Here is a 17569-nt window from a genome sequence, read left to right on the forward strand (position 1 = left end):
ACAGTAGTACACTTCCGACAAGCATTTACATTGACCAAGTTACCCCTTAAGACCCTAAGACAAGAATTCCAAAATAGTCTCCCCTAGGGTTCTAGTAGTAAAATAACTTAGTGTAATCTTTAGACATGTGAATTTTTTTTTTTTTTTTTTTTTTTTGAGACAGGGTCTCACTCTGTCACCCAGGCTGGAGTGCAGTGGCGCAATCTCAGCTCACCACAACCTCCACGTCCCAGGCTCAAGCGATTCTCCTGCCTCAGCCTCCCAACTAGCTGGGATTACAGGCACGTGCCACTACCACCCGGCTAATTTTTGTATTTTTAGTAGAGGCGAGGTTTCTACAGGCTCACATCGGTAATCCCAGCACTTTGAGAGGCCAAGGCGGGTGGATCATCTGAGGTCAGGAGTTCGAGACCAGCCTGGCCAACATGGTGAAACCCCCGTCTCTACTAAAAATACAAAAATTAACCGGGCATGGTGGCAGGCGCCTATAGTCCCAGCTACTTGGGAGGCTGAGGCAGGAGAATCGCTTGAATCCGGGAGGCAAAGATGGCAGTGAGCCAAGATCTCATCACTGCACTCCGACATGGGCGACAGAGGGTGACTCCGTCTCAAAAATAATAATAAAGTTCATTGCACTTAAATTTTTTTATAAAGGTACACTGGCTTGTATGTTACTGCAAATAACTACTGCAGAAAATAAACATCAGAATGCCCTTTCTAAATTTAATAGTACCAAGAACAACACTTGACTCCATAACCAACTGAAATTTAAAAAGCTATCCAATAGCTTTCAAAAAAAAAGTAAAAACCACAAAAACTCTCAACTTATCTCAATAGTATAAGGAAGGACACCTCCTCAAATCTGCCCTGATAAAGTCTACCTACCCAAAGACAAAATATTTGTTGGTGGTGATGTGATTTTATATCAACAGATAGAGCACATCACTTTCAGAACCTGTGGCAAAGGTTTCCATGAACCCATACCCCACTTTCTGTGACAAGTTCCAATTTCTATCCTTTAATGACAAGATGCAGTCCTGGTCCCCAGCGTAGAACCATGACAGCAGCCATCTCCCTGATCTCTCAAATACTGAGCACGCACTGATGGACAGCAGATTAATCTCAGGTTAACCAAAACTAAAACCAGTACCTGTTACTTGCTATAAATTAGTCATTTGAGCCTAACACCATATAAATGCTTATATTATTTAAACCAAGGGCTCGGGGGAACCTACATTCTACCACTTACAGCAACTTTCTTTGCCAAATCCACAATATCTTCCATCAACTCAAGATGTTGTAATTTCTTCAAATTTATCTCAGAAGCACGTGAATTGCTTAAAGACAAATTTATTTTTTAAAAGATTAGATTCTCATATATACAAATTCATTGAACTTTATGCTTAGCTACATATCTCAAACCATTAAAAAATAAGTTCTCTTTTTCTTCACTCTAGGTAACAATAACTAAGCTATTTATTAAATGAACAAAATACTGTATCTTTTTCCTCTCTTCTGCACTGTAACACTGATACTTACAAACAAACATGTTAATTCTTCCTGACTCGGCTTCCAGTCTACCATCTAGTACTCTTCAGAATTTCACTGATTATGTTACAATTATTCATTCATATCCAAATCTCAAGTATTTGTTTTTTCCACCCTATTAGACAAAAGTTGAGCGGCATACAAGAATAAGACATAAGCCTTCCATTGAACTTGCATTTCTTGGTATTGAGTAACATGCTTACCACTGTCCATACAAAATGAGTAACATATAGTAACTTACTTGGCGTCCACACAGGGATGCAATCGTGATATTACAGAACTGTTTTGATGATGAAACAGAAGTGGCCAGAAGATGTTTATTTTAATGGCATCACAATAATCTTGCAGGACAGAAATTGGTTTACTACACCATACACTGCAGATGTCAAGTTCTTAATTTAAAAAAAAAAAGTTTAAAATTAATGTTTGTGCCTCATTTTTTAATGAATCAACACTTAATAGTAAAAAGGCAAAAAATGGATATGGAGAGGGAAGAAATGAATGAATGAAGTATTTTCGCCTGCTAAATGTTAAGAATATTTAAGTGCTGGCTAAAACTCTATTTTAACAAAGAAAAGCTCTGATTTCTAGTGAAAAACTAGTAAGAATACATTTTTAAAAGGCATATAAATCTGTTGTATTGCTATGACAGGATGGATGGACCTCCCTTTATAGTCTTTCCATAAATTAACATTAAAAATACCAATGTACTCACCTAAATTCCTCTCACTTTGGATATAATCTTTATATTGCATACCCTAAAAAGAAGAAAATTATTTTGATTGGTGTCTAGTGAAATGTTCTTCATTTTTAATCTAAGGATTATCAGAACTAACCAAAGACCTTTCAGTGGACATTTATTTATATGCTTCAAACACATCTTCAGCCAATGAGTCTTAATTTGAGACCCTTTCTATAGTATTACCTGAGTTTGCTTCTATGGCTCTCCCCAAGAGCTTTTCTAATCCCCTGTCAGAAAACCACCTTTTGCCACCACTCGTTCTCTGTCATTCCACAATCTTATTTTTGAGCCAGTGCTTACTTTCCCTTCTCAAATCAACTTTTCAACAGCATGTGTACCTCCCTGTCAAAACGCACGGACCACAAAAACTTCTTTACTCAGATAGCCCTAAACCAGAAAATCTTCAATACACAATGTCAAAAATGAAAAATTAGCAAACCTACTTACCACTCCATCACAGTAAAGCTGAGTCACACGAACATAATCATTGGTCATAAATTCAGCAGCAAAGACACAATCATCCACGTAAGGGCAATCTTCTAACAAGGCATAATCTGCCACAGTGAAATCTCCCTCAGCAAAATTGTCCATGATGCACAAGTCTAAGGAGACAACACAAACTCAAGTCAGTAATTAAATCATTTGAGATAACAGAATAAAGTTTTCCTGGCTTCTATGGTATATTAGAAAAATACTTGGAACCTATGCCCCAAGGAAATAACGCATATCAGAACACTGAGCTCCGAAAGATTCTCGTCCCCATTCTGCTGACTTTTCCTCTGACTCTCTCCAGATAATTTAATCTATTTCTTCTTTTCTTTAGGTTCACATATTCACCATCTGTACTCTAAGTTAACCTGTTTACATGTCTCCTTTAAATGGAGGATCATTAAGGGCATCTTATTTATCTTTGTATGTGCCTAGCACATGGTAAGCTCTCAAATAAATGTTTGCTGAATGAAGAAAAGACATCTTCCGGTTGCTGCACTTGTACCCTACCTGCTTTTACTGCATTCTGTGAAATATGCCATTTCATCATACACAAACTGTTATATTCTCAATCTCCTGGCCTGACCTAAATCCTGACTCCACTAAGAACTTTCCTATCAACTGCTCATATTTTCCTATCCATCTCTCAGTGTGTTTCTGTCTTGGGCAAAGGAGTAGGGCTAGAGTGGTACAGGGTAAGTCTGCCAATCTCCTAACTCCCCAAGGCGGCATCCAGACCTTCCATCCACCTATCGACTGCTGCTTCTAATGCTCTCACAACTACTGCAATATACAATCAGCACTGCTAAATCGCAAAAAGGAAAAAACCCTCAAATTATCAAAAGCCATGTTTTAAAAATACGTATTTCAATGGGGGGCAAGGGGGATTAGTGCTAAAGTTTCAGACTAGGTTTTTTTTCCTGAAGAAACTTCAATAATAAGGATTTTTATAGTTATCAGAGAATAGCTACATAGGCCAAATATCACTGAAAAATGCACCATTTTATTACTTCTAGCTCTTGCCCATACAATGGCTTTCTTTTCCTATCATCACCAGCATATCATTAACACTATTCCTTGTACCTATCACTTCACCATTATTAGCCTACTATTATTAGGATAAACCAAGTTTCTTCTTTCCAAAGCAAGACCACTACCAGTCCTTGAAATTCAAATCTATTTATTTAATCAATCCATCTCATGATGTCCAATTTGCTGTATGAAAACTTCACAATGTCACAAGTGAAGAATAATAACAATCTTCCTAGCAAACTATTTGTACTATGTGTCACGTACTGTACCAAATGTTTTACATGCATTATTTCACTAATCCTCACAGCAATTCTTCTTAGCAGGCACAATTATCGTCATCTCCACTGTACAGATGGGAAAATTCTCACTTAAATCAAGTAATTTGCTCATGTCACCAACCTAGGAAGGATTCAAATCCAGTCTTAAGTTGCCATAGCTTCTGCTCTCAAACACTCTTTTACTACATCTAATTTTCCTGTCATTGTCACCTATTTATCTCTTGGTTACTGTCATGTTTCAAGATCACTGGCAACTAGTTCACAGTGTTTTTCTCTTTCCTCCAAATTCTATCATCATCCCAGCCACATCGAGGTCCACGCACACAATCCCCTAACCTTGTATTTTAACAACCTCCTCAACTAACATGAACTTCACTGCCTACCTCACTAGGCTCTCCCACCCCAGGGTGATACCTCGGATCACTACCTGGGTTGAAACCAGTTGTTAAATCTTTTATTAGCTCCTCTCTGACCATAGCCAAGAGTCATTATGGCTCATGTCTTCCTGATTTCCTACCACAGCCATTCTTCAACTTCATCAAGAACTCTTCGTTTTTCACCTATCTGAATCCTCCATTCCCATTCACTTTCAGTTTCCTAACGATTTAGTTTCCACTTCGACCATTCAAGGGAAACTGCTTTCATTAGGATCATTAATGACCTTCCACAAAAGACTGGTTATCTATAATGTCTAGAACCTGACCTATTCTGCATGAATATTTCTAGAGTTTAAAAAATTTAACTCTAAAAGTGAACAATGACCAGAAAACATGATACTGGAACACCCAAACTATAGCACATAATATGAGGTATATGCTAATCTCACTTGTCTTACAAATTTTTTGGCATAAAATACAGAAAGAGCCAAGAACTGTCACAGCCCACACATCATGGCGTCAATTACAATACAATTAATGTGCTCATACCTGGCAGACTGATACTGGTCAATCAAGCCTAGCAAATCTCACTGATAACAACACACAGCACCAATTGTACTGTAATTACGACACTGGGGTAATTTTATTTTCTATTTTGTTTTGGTTTTTTTTTTTTTTTTTTTGAGACAGAGTCTCACTCTGTCGCCCAGGCTGGAGTGCATTGGCACGATCTCGGCTCACTGCAACCTCCACTTCCCGGGTTCAAGCGATTCTCCTGCCTCAGCCTCCCAAGTAGCTGGGACTACAGGCGCCCACCACCACACCCAGCTAATTTTTATATTTTTAGTAGAGACGGGATTTCACCATATTGGCCAGGCTGGTCTTCAACTCCTGACCTTGTGATCCGCCCGCCTCGGCCTCCCAAAGTGCTGGGATTACAGGCGTGAGCCACCGCACCCAGCCTTGTATTTTGTTTTTAACTAGAGAGGCAATGTGACAAAGTGGTTAAGAACATGGACTCTGCAGCCAAGACTCTAGGCTTGAATCCTGGCTCTCTTGTTTCCTTGGGTGTGTGATCTTGGGCAAGTTACTTAACCTCTCTGTGCTTCCTCTGTGTTTCCTTGCATATCAAATGGGGATAACGATACTACCTAACTGATCAATCAGTTAATACATGTAAAAAGCTTAGAAGAGTACCAGGTATATGGGAAATGCTATAAATACCAGCTATCATTAACATTAATGTTAGATGAGTATTTTTAAAATCCACTGTTTGGATGCTTCCAGCTAAATAGTCTACCTTAATTGCTAAATCCAAAGAGCACTTTTCAGCTTACAACTTACTTGACGCTGTGGACCACTTCCTCCTCAGAACTCTTCATTTGGACTCCAAAGACCATCTTCTCCTGGTTTTCCTCCTATTCGTCTGGCTGCTCTTCCTCAGTTTCCTTCATGGGTTCTTCGTCTCCATTCCCCGCCACCCAATGTCAACTCTCTTTTCTTCTCACTCTTACTCTCTCCTTGGGTGAATTTATCCACCACACCCATGACTTAACACAGCACTTTCTGAACTTGCATCGTGTGCATAGCTTCACCGTGATTTTTGCCATTTCCATGTATCACATATATTTTTAGTTAATATTTCCCTTTTATTGAGCTTACTTGGCCTAAGTGATGATGTCCATGATTATCAAAGGTTAGATGTGCAAGTTATGTTTGTCATACACATTAAATTCCTATCTATTAAAATTTTTTCAAGTGTTTATCTATGTACCAGTTTAAATTATCTCATATGCACTGCAGTAAACAATGGCTTCCAAACTTCTAAATGCTGAAGACTCTCAAATCCTTCCAGGCGGGGTTATATCTCTTGACTTCTAGACCCTACTAGAACTACTACAGGATCTTAACCAAGATGTCCCACAAGCCCCTCTGAATCAGGAAGTTCAAAAACAAACATCTTTTCCTCAAAAACAAACATATGAAACCAAGTTCTTTCCTCTTTCTGTATGCTGTTTATCAGTTAATTGTTCTACATGCCATTTTACTGCCCAAACCTAAACCCTGGGAGTCAACCTAGACTCCCCAGTCTCCTTCAATATTTCTGTCCAACGGACCACTAACTCTTGTCATTTCTGCTTCCCTAAGAAATCTAAAATTAGCACACATATACTTCTTCATGCCCAGTGCCACTGCCTTCACTGTTTCTCCTCTGAACTAATTTAACAAGCAGTCTCCTAACTGGTCAGACTTGCCTTCAATCTTGGCATCCTCTAAAACTCTGATCATATCACTTTACTGCTTAAAACCATGCAACAGCTTCCCTTCAGCTTGAGAATAAAGTCCAACTTCCCTAAGCATAGAAGACCTTTTGTGATCTTGCTCCTGCGTTTATCCCCAGTCACTCCACCACACACAACCTAAAAGCCAGTCATACCCAACTGCTTGTCCTTCCTAAACAAAACTTATTCTGCAACCACCTAATGTCTATTAGTTCTTAATACCCAATTTCAGGAAGCATTTCCTGATCTTCCCACTACCATCAAGTTGATTTTTGCACCTCTCCTCTGTAAACAAGAGCACCCTGCCCATGTCTCTGACAGCAGTTTTCACACTGTTTGACCATCACAGGTTTATCTCTGTAGGGTCACTATGGATCCAGAGGATATATTGTGCAATCCACTTGTCATCTGTACTGCTATTTACTTAATAGTTTTCTTTAGGATAACTCAAATCTTAACTTAGATGTAGTTTTCTTTAGGATAACTCAAATCTTAACTTAGATGTAAACTAGCTTTAATAGAAATGTTGATATCACCAAGAAAGCTTGTTTGGTATCATAGAATTTTTTATAATACAATCAAACAAAAATATACTACTAAAATTAAATATTAAAATAAAGAGCTTCTGATCCCATCAGTTATGGTGAACTAGACACTCTGGGGGAATGTACTGTTGGGAGGAAAAAGGTAGATCCTAGATTTAAAAAAAAAACACTTTTTGGATGTTTTTGCTGAGATCATGGAAATAAGGGAACATTTGAAGGCATCCTCTCCACGCAAAAGCAACAAACCTTGAGCTAGAAATTAAACTTGGCTACAGTTTAGTGCTACAAGTAGTGGTGCCAAGAGCAGTAATAGGATCAGGACACTGAGCCCTGGGCCAGAAGCAAAATGTAGGAACTCAAAAGTGATGCCAGCTAAACTTCCTGGCTCCCAGACAAAGCTGATAGAAATGCTTTCAGAAAGAAAGCATCCTCAAATTAGACTCTCAAGATTCCCACAAAGATCAAACAGAAGTTCATAATCAATGATCACCAAACACATGAGGTGACAGCTACATTGAGGGAGACACAACAGAAAAAAAAAAAAAGCAATAAATTTAGACATCCCCCTCCTAAAGGATATCAGACATTGGGAATGTCTGATATAGTCTACAGAATAGCTATAGAGTCACAAAAATCAGCATATAACATGAGAACATTAAGAATGACTGGGCATATCAAAAAAGAACCAGGCATAACTTTTAGAAATTAAAAATGCGGCCAGGCACGGTGACTCACGCCTATAATCCCAGCACTCTGGGAGGCCAAGGCGAGCAGATGACGAGGTCAGGAGATCGAGACTATCCTGGCTAACACGGTGAAACCCCATCTCTACTAAAAATACAAAAAAATTAGCTGGGTGTGGTGGCGGGCACCTGTAGTCCCAGCTACTCGGGAGGCTGAGGCAGGAGAATGGCGTGAATCCAGGAGGCGGAGCTTGCAGTGAGCTGAGATCACGCCACTGCACTCCAGCCTGGGTGACACAGCGAGACTCCAACTTAAAAAAAAAAAAAAAAAAAAGTAATTAAAAATGCAATTGTTAAAAGAAAAAAAAGAGATGGGATGGGTTACAGAGGATATTAGGCACAGTTGAAGAGAAAATTGGTGAACTAAAATATATGCCTTATGAAATTACCCAGCACTGTAAATTCCAGTAAAGAGAAACATAAAAAATATGAAAGATAAAGAATAAGTGATCTGGAAACAGTTTAGTGTATATATGTATCCAGTTAAAGTTCCAGCAGGAGAGAAGAGACTAATGAGACATAATATTTAAAGAATACAGGGCTCAGAAACTTCTAGATCTCATGAAAGACAAAATGTAGAATCATGAAACACATGCATCCAAAATAGGGTAAATATAATCTCTATCTAGACTTAGAAGTGAAATGATGTAACACCAAAGACAGAAAATCCAATGTAACTAAAAGAAAAAGGATATTTTCTTCAAAAATGCATAAATAGGCTGGGCACAGTGGCTCACACCTGTAATCCCAGAACTTTGGGAGGCTGAGGCGGGCAGATCACGAGGTCAAGAGATCAAGACCATCCTGGCCAACATGGTGAAACCCCAGCTCTACTAAAAATACAAACATTGGCCAGGCATGGTGGAAGGCGCCTGTAGTCCCAGCTACTCGGGAGTCTGAGGCAGGAGAATCGCTTGAATCCGGGAGGCGGAGGTTGCAGTGAGCCAAGATCGCGCCATTGCACTCCAGCCTAGCAACAGAGGAAGACTCTATCTCAAAAAAAAAAAAAAAAAAGCATAAATAAACAAGCAGCACACTTTGTATAAGCAACAGCAGAATAGTATTCCTATACTACTGACAGAAAAGAAACACCAACCTACAATTGCACATCCATCAAAACGATCTGTCAGGAACAAAGGTAAAATAAAAATACTTTTAGACTTTTTAAAATATCTAAAACCGAGTCAACCACCAACCAAGACACTTGGAACATACCAATTAAAAGACAGAAGTTGTCTGGTGAGATTAAAAGAAAAATCCAGTCACATGTCCCTTATAAGAGACATTTAAAGTGTAAGGACACTAAAAAAAAAATCTAAGTAAAATGAAGGAAAAGAATATTCCAGGTAAATTAGCACCAAAAGAAAGATGGGATCAGAAAAAAAGCCTGTAAGACAAAGAAGCAAACTTAGAGAAGATCACAATATAGTAAAGGTTCGAGCCACTAGGAAAATAATGTTAAGCTTGCATGTAGCTAATAAAAGTCTCAAAATACAGAAGAACAAAAATTGTTAGAAGTACAGGAAATCTGTTAGAAACTAGTAATGGTGGAATATTGCAACACACTTCTCTCAGTTAATGATAGGATAAACAAAAATTAATAAGGATAAAGACTATCAGAACAACACAAATAACAAGCTTTACCTAATCGACACAATTACAGAATATATACTCTTCACAAGTATACACAGAACAGTTCTAATAATTCACTATGTACAAGGCCATAAAGTGAGGGCAAAAAAAAAAAGATGTTAAAAAGATAAAATATTCTCTGGCAACACAATTAAGAAATAAATAATTAAAGGAAAACAACTTAATATAGACACATTTGAAAATTTACAAATGTCTAAGTAACTCATAAGTCAAAGAAAAAATCAAAATAGAAATTTTAAAAATACTTAGATTTGAAAGTTAATGAAAACACTATAAATTAAACTATGTTAGATAAGCGAAAATGAACTTTGAGGAAGTTTACAGCCTTGCATGCTTATACTAGGAAGTAAGAATGGTTGAAAATTAATGTTAAGTGTGTAATTTAAGTGAGAAAAATAGTAAAATAATAAACTGAAAGTAAAATGAAATAATAAAAGAGAAAAAAGATCAATGAAATAAAAAACAAATAATAGAACAAATTAGGCCAAAAGTTAATCCTTTGCCAAGATTTTAAAAATGGACAAACTTTTACTAAGACTGATGAAGAAAGAGAAGTCAGACATAAATAATATTCAACATGAGAAAAGGGGAACACATATACAAATAAAACAGAGATTAAAAAGAGAATTAATGCCATACCACGAGCGGTGGCTCATGCCTGTAATCCTAGCACTTTGGGAGGCCGAGGTGGGCGGACCACTTGAGGTCAGGAGTTTGTGAGGAGCCTGGCCAACATGGTGATACTCCGTCTCTACTAAAAATACAAAAAAGTCAGCCAAGCATGGTGGCGCACGCCTGTAATCCCAGCTACTTGGGAGGCTGAGGCAGGAGAATCGCTTGAACCCAGGAGACAGAGGTTGCAATGAGATGGCACCATTGCACTACTCCAGCCTGGGCAACAGAGGGAGACTCCACCTCAAAAAAACAAAACAAAACAAAACAAAACAAAACAAAACAAAACAAAAACCATACCATAAACTTGATGTGAAGAACTTAAAAATTATGATGAAAGGACAAATTTCTAAAACTTACCAAAACTGACTAAAAGAAATAGAATACCTGAACAGTCCTACGACTATTCAACTGCTAATTACTACTAAACCTCCAAGAAGAAAACAGTAGATCCAAATGACCTTATAGTTAAGTTCCACCAATCTTTTAAGAAACAAATCACTCCAATCCAAACTCTCCCAGGGAACAGAAAAAGAGGAACTACTCTCTAACTCATGGTATAAAGTCAGTGTAACTTTAATACCCAAGTCAGATAAGACAGCCAATAAAGAAAAATGAGAAGTGATTCTAGTCATAAACAGACACAAAAATCTAAACAAAATATGAGCAAACTCAATCTAGTAGTTCATAAAAATATAATCCATAAAGACCAATTTAGGTTTATCTCAAGAAAGAACATAAAAGAAAATGAAGTTTTAAATCTATAAAACGGAATTCATTACATTTAACAGATTAAAGGAGAAAAGACACAAGATATTCTCAACAAATGCAGAAAAGCATGTGACAACTGCAAAGACTTCCCTAACTTAATCAAAGATATCTACAAAAATTCATAGCAAATGTTATTCTCAGCTGAGAAATATTCTCTTTAAAATTGAGAACAAGACCTCTATGCCCACCATAATCGCTTCTAATGAACAACCCTAATCACTTCCATTGAACATTAAGTATAAAGTATGCCAGCACATTTAAGACCAAAAAAATGAATAAATTAAAAGCAAAAATAACTAGAATGAAAGAACCAAAACTGTCACTATTTGCAAATGATATAATTATCCACACAGAAAACACAAAGGAATTTCAGAAAAAATATTAGAAGTAGTAAGTTTATCAAGTGGATGACTAAAGGGTCAATATTTTTAAAAATTCATTAAATTTTTATTTAACAATAAATAAGTTAAAATATTTACTAACAATAAATAAGTTAAAATAGAATCTTTAAGAACACCACCATTTATAATAGCAACAAAAACAGTAACATCGGAATTAACATATAAAAAGTAGAAGACCTCTATGGAGAAAATTATAAAACTACACTAAAACCTTACATAAATAGAGATACATACCATATTCTTAGATAAAAAGGATAAAAATCTTAAAGATTTCGATTCTCCCCCAAACTGGTTCAATAATTCCAATTAATACCCAAAGGGTTTTTCATGTCATGTAACAAGCTAATCCTTAAGAACAAATGACCAAAAATAGGTGAGATTCAAGTCCTCCCCAGATACCAAGATTTCAAGTAAAACTATAGTATTAATGATTAAGACAGTGTGGTATGAACACAAGAGACAGACAAGGTGACAAGTGACACAGAAAGGCAAGCCAAAAACAGACCCATGCAGGTAGTAACTAAACATGTAAAAGAGATGGCACAGCGGACCGCTGGTGAACAGAGGGCCAATTCAATACATGGTACAGGGATAATTAGAACCACACAGGAGAAAAAAAAAAACGAATGTGGATCACTATCTCAGAACATACACAAAAATCAATTCCAGATAAATTATGAACTTAAATGTGGAAGACATTATTTTAAAACCACTAAAAAGAAACAGAGGAATGTCTTTATAAGCCCAGGGCAAGAAAGGTTCCAATTAGATTATGTTAAAATTAAGAACTTCCGTTCACCAAAATACACCATAAAGAGTAGAAAGACAGGCCACAAGCCAGAAAAAGATAATTACAATGCACAGAATCAATGTTACCAGTTTATCGTTTTAAAAGACAACTCATCAGAACAAAGGGTAAAATATGTGACTGGATATTTCATAAAAAGGAAGCAAAGACAGTTCATAAACATACAAAAGATGCTCAATCTCATTAATAACAAAAAATGCAAATTAAAACCACAATGATGCATCATTTCATACCCATTCCATTGGCAAATATTAAGTCTGACAATAACAAGTGTTGGAGAGGTTGTAGATCAACTGTAACTCTTACACACTGTTGATGAAAGTATATAAACAGACAAAACTGCTGGCCAAAGTACAAACTGATACAACCCCTTCAGAAAGCAATCTGACATTATTTTGTAAAGCTGATCATTCATACCCCTTGATCTAGCAATGCCATTTCTAGCAAACAGCTTAGTATAGTGATACGGCAGTATTTCTTTCTCTTTTCTTTTTCTTTTTTTTTTTTTTTGAGACGGAGTCTCGCTCTGTCACCCAGGCTGGAGTGCAGTGGCGCGATCTCGGCTCACTGCAAGCTCCACCTCCCGGGTTCACGCCATTCTCCTGCCTCAGCCTCTCTGAGTAGCTGGGACTACAGGCGCCCGCCACTACGCCCGGCTAATTTTTTTGTATTTTTAGTAGAGACGGGGTTTCACCATGGTCTCGATCTCCTGACCTCGTGATCCGCCCGCCTCGGCCTCCCAAAGTGCTGGGATTACAAGCGTGAGCCACCGCGCCCGGCCCTTTTTCTTTTGCTGCTGAACAAATTAACATGGTGGTATTTCAACCTTTTTTTTTTTTTGCTCGCAAACCACCAAAAGTGCTTTTTAAAATTACATGCTCTTTACCCATTAAGATGACATTTAAAAAATATCACCGTAAGATTAAATAACTGCAAAGGGTGAATTTCTAGAATATCACAGTAACATTTTAAAGTAAAACTGATATCTGATTCTTTTAAATGTACAATTATTACCAGCATATAGTTGGCCAAAAAATATACGCTGATAACATAAAAAAAATGAAACTTTATTGGAAATAAATCTCTTAAGGAAATGGATGGGGAAGTGCCAGGATTAAAAGGGGCTTTCCCTAACACTATAAATTATCCCTTTGTAGGCCAGGCGCGGTGGTTTAAGCCTGTAATCCTAGCACTTTGGGAGGCTGAGTTGGGCAGATCACCTGAGGTCAGGAGTTCAAGACGTGCCTAGCCAACATGGTGAAACTCCGTCTCTACTAAAAATACAAAATTAGCCGGGTGTGGTGATGCGCGCCTGTAATCCCAGCTACTTGGGAGGCTGAGGCAAGAGAATCACTTGAACTTGGGAGGCAGAGGTTGCAGTAAGCCGAGATCGTGCCATTGCACTCCAGCCTGGGCAAAAAGAACAAAACTCCACTCAAAACAAAAAAAACCCTTTGTTTTCCCCAAGGGAGTTTTCCCACTTTGGGCAATGCAATAGTAAGATTCCACAAGAACCTGTGGTTTGCCTTTCTTATGTAAAGTGCAATGTTAGAAACATAAGGTGGGCCCGGCGCGGTGGCTCAAGCCTGTAATCCCAGCACTTTGGGAGGCCGAGGCGGGCGGATCACGAGGTCAGGAGATCGAGACCATCCTGGCTAACACGGTGAAACCCCGTCTCTAGTAAAAATACAAAAAATTAGCCAGGCGTGTTGGCGGGCGCCTGTAGTCCCAGCTACTCGGGAGGCTGAGGCAGGAGAATGGCGTGAACCCGGGAGGCGGAGCTTGCAGTGAGCCGAGATTGCGCCACTGCACTCCAGCCTGGGCGACAGAGAAAGACTCCGTCTCAAAAAAAAAAAAAAAGAAAAAAAAAGAAACATAAGGTGAGAAAGTAGCACTAGCAGGAGGCCTCAGGCGTTACCACTTTTAGGAAAGAGTACCTATGGAATGGAATGATCTAGAAACTGATTCATTAACATCATTTGTACCCACACACTCCTTAGCAAATCTTCATTACTCCTCTGGGGCTCATATACCCCAGTGTGAAAATTAGAGAAATTCTTACAACTGTGAACCAAAAACTATATAACTTCATAACAGCAAAACCTAGAAACAACCAAAATGCCCATCAACAGAAGAACGCATACACTGTGTTATATTCACACATGGAATATTACACAGCAGTGAAAATTAATGACTTACATCTATACCCAATATTAATAACTCAGAAACATAACATCAAGTGAAATAATCAAGTCCCAGAAAACTATACCCAATATGATTTTTTTTCCACTCAAAAACAACAGAAACCATATAATACATTTTTGAGGTATGTATACATATCTGATAAAATTATTTTTAAAAACAAGGCATAATATACACAATTCAGGATAGTAGTCACCTCTGGAAGTAAGCACATTCAATATTGGTCATTTTGATTATTGGATTGAGTGGTGAATTCATAGGTGTTCATTTTATTGTTCTGCTATACAGCTTGCATATGTTTTACATATTTTTTGAATTTATCAAATACTACAATAAATTGGAGAGGAAAAAATTTAAACATTCATCATATAAAAAAATACTTTTAATTAAATCACCTCACCTGCCACTAAAGAGGTACATATTTAACATATCATGGAAATTCTATCTATACATCAACCATAGGAACTGACATACATTAGGTATACAATAAATGTTCATTGGAATTAATCTTATGAGAACCAGAGGAGATAAAGACTAAGCCAATTAGCTGTAAGAGATAAATCCATAGGTTGACACAGGCTACAACAGAAGCCAAGGTGGCTACAAGCAAATTTAGCAGCAACCCAAAAGTCCTAAGGAAGCTGGTCAGTAAAGAGACGGCAAAAACGTAAAGTCTAATAACATAAAGTGTTAGCAGGGTTGTGAGGAAATGGTGTTCTCACTCAACACCAGTGACAGTGAAAATTGGTACAACCACTTGGAGAGCTTCTGTGATACTTGGTTAAGGTGAAGATGCACATAGCCTACAATCCAGCAAATCTACTACTTAGGTGTATTTCCTACAGAAACTTCCAAATGTGTGCACAAGCAGACAAGTACAAAGATATTTATTGCAGGACTGTTTTTAAGAGCCAAAAACTGAAACAAGTTCAAAGTCTATCAACAGGGGAATGTATAAATAAATATGATATATTCATACAATGCAATTCTATACCAGCAATTAAAATGAATGAACCAAAGATAACACAATTATTCAATTTGTTCATGTATAAACCTCAAAATATGATGCTGAGCAAAAAAAACCAGCAAGTTGCAAAAAGTCATGTATATTTTAACACCATTGAAGTTTAAAAACAAATAATATATATTGTGTATGGATTCACCATGATCAAAGTATAAAATATGCAAAGTAAAGATATACACAAACCTCGACGCAGTGGCTATCTCTAAAAAAGGAGGGGAAGCAACTGAGAGCAATTTTATTTCTTTAAAAAAAAAAGAATATCTGAAGTAAATTTGGCAAATGATTAAATAATCACGTCTGTAAAATCTGAATCATGGATTGGTTAGCTCCCCCCTCTGTACTTGATATTTGAAATATTCCAAAAATTAAAAGAAAAAAAGGAAAATTAGACAATAAGAAAATTGGGCAGAACAAAGACACCAAAACGCAGCCCTTGAGCGCAGAGCACGAAACCTTGAGCAAACGGAGCAGTAGCTGGGTCCCTAATGGGTTCGAAGTTTCTTACCCTAGGTATCCTTATACTATATCCCATTTTCCTTAGGATAAATCGCAAATTTCTTGCAACAAAAAAATGTCCTAACTAGAGTCGTAGTTATAAAGAAAAGGCTCCCTCCGGAGGAGTAACACCTGTAAGATTTCTACCTTGCTTCCCTCGCCAGGATGTTGGGCAAAATGGAAAGAGATTTAGGTGAATGCCATAAAATACTCTACAAACCATTAAATATCATCAAGAACGCCTAAGGACGGCATTGCACAGTAGGAGTGTGCATATATTTTGAAAGGTCTCTGCAACTGAGGGGGTTTTGGCGTCCAGGGCGCCTCTGGAAAAGGCACGGCGCACTGGTACCAGCCCAAATTCACCTACGTCTCGGCTTTATTTTTTATCTTTGATCCCCCTATTCTGTCCCCTGAACAGGCCTGGCTGAAGAGGCCACACTGGCAGCGTCAACACTGCGGAGCAGCTGGCCAGACTCGATCCTGTCCATCCCCCTTCCCATTAGCGTCTGCGGGAGAGAATGCTCAGAAAGAGGCGCCGGGGCGAGGGGAACGGCGAGGTTACCCCCCTCCTGGGTCCGTTCCGTGGGGACAGGCCCTGGACTGGACTGCCAGTTCACACGAAAACAGGTGGCAAGAGTCGTGAACACACGCACACACAGCAAGGGGTGTGCACGAACGTTCACGAACACTCACCAACGAAACCTGCACACAAGAGATATCCACTCGACAGAACTAAACCCGCACACAAGAGATCACGCAGTCAACAGGACCCATGCGCAGACACTCTGGGTCACTCGGAGACACGAAAGGACCCACACTTGCGCGAGCAAGGCTCTAGGCGGGGGTCGCGATTGCAGAAGGCGCGGCCACGCGCGCTAGGGGACGCGCAGCCCACAGACAGGGGCAGTAACACAAAGGGGGGCCACCTGCGAGGCCGAGAGCGCCCACGCAGCCGCCAGAGAGCGCCGACACCGACACAAAGGGGGCCACGAGGCGACACGCGAGCGCGGGCGCCTCCACCCAGCGGGGGTGTCAGCCACGCACCGGCCGAGGCACGGGCAGCGGGGGGATGCGCACAAAGGGACTACTCCCACCCTCGCACCGGCATCCCAGGGCCTCGCTCGCGAAGGGGCACCAGACCAAGGGGGCAAACCCACTGGGGCAGGCAATGGCGGCCACACCCCCTCATCGCGCGGGACCCCAACCCAGGCAGACACAGCAGGCACCGCAGCGAGGGACGCGAGGCGACGCGCACACACCCACACTCACCACACACCCACGGAGGGGGTGTGGAAGGCCCCGCTCCCCCGGCATCTCGGCTGCAGCGGGACAAGGTGATACATCCGGGAGCCCGGCAGCGCGCCGGGTGTGCACTCACCCGGGCCCGCCGCCCGCGAGCCTCGGACGCGGGCAGCAGCAGCAGCAGCAGCCGCCGCCGCCGCCGCCGCCGCCACCTCCTGCGCTCCACGTCAGCCGACGGCGGGAGGGGGCGGGCGGCGGCGCT

The 17569-nt window shown here is 39.6% G+C and overlaps 1 protein-coding gene across 1 annotated transcript in view; it reads right to left on the reverse strand.

Moving 5' to 3' along the window:
* TTC3 (tetratricopeptide repeat domain 3) overlaps nt 1-17535 on the reverse strand; it is a 121357-nt gene extending 103822 nt beyond the window's left edge. Inside the window, exons 1-5 of the mRNA XM_058427849.1 lie at nt 17325-17535; nt 2738-2892; nt 2264-2306; nt 1790-1940; nt 1250-1337 (exon numbers count right to left, since the gene is read on the reverse strand). Of these exons, the coding sequence (XP_058283832.1) occupies nt 1250-1337; nt 1790-1940; nt 2264-2306; nt 2738-2892; nt 17325-17379 (492 nt within the window). The 5' untranslated portion in view covers nt 17380-17535. The remainder of the gene's footprint in view (nt 1-1249; nt 1338-1789; nt 1941-2263; nt 2307-2737; nt 2893-17324) is intronic.
* Between the last annotated feature and the right edge of the window lie 34 nt (nt 17536-17569).

This window comes from Hylobates moloch, unplaced genomic scaffold, assembly GCF_009828535.3.
Source record: "Hylobates moloch isolate HMO894 unplaced genomic scaffold, HMol_V3 SCAFFOLD_14, whole genome shotgun sequence".
NCBI classification, from domain to species: Eukaryota; Metazoa; Chordata; class Mammalia; order Primates; family Hylobatidae; genus Hylobates; species Hylobates moloch.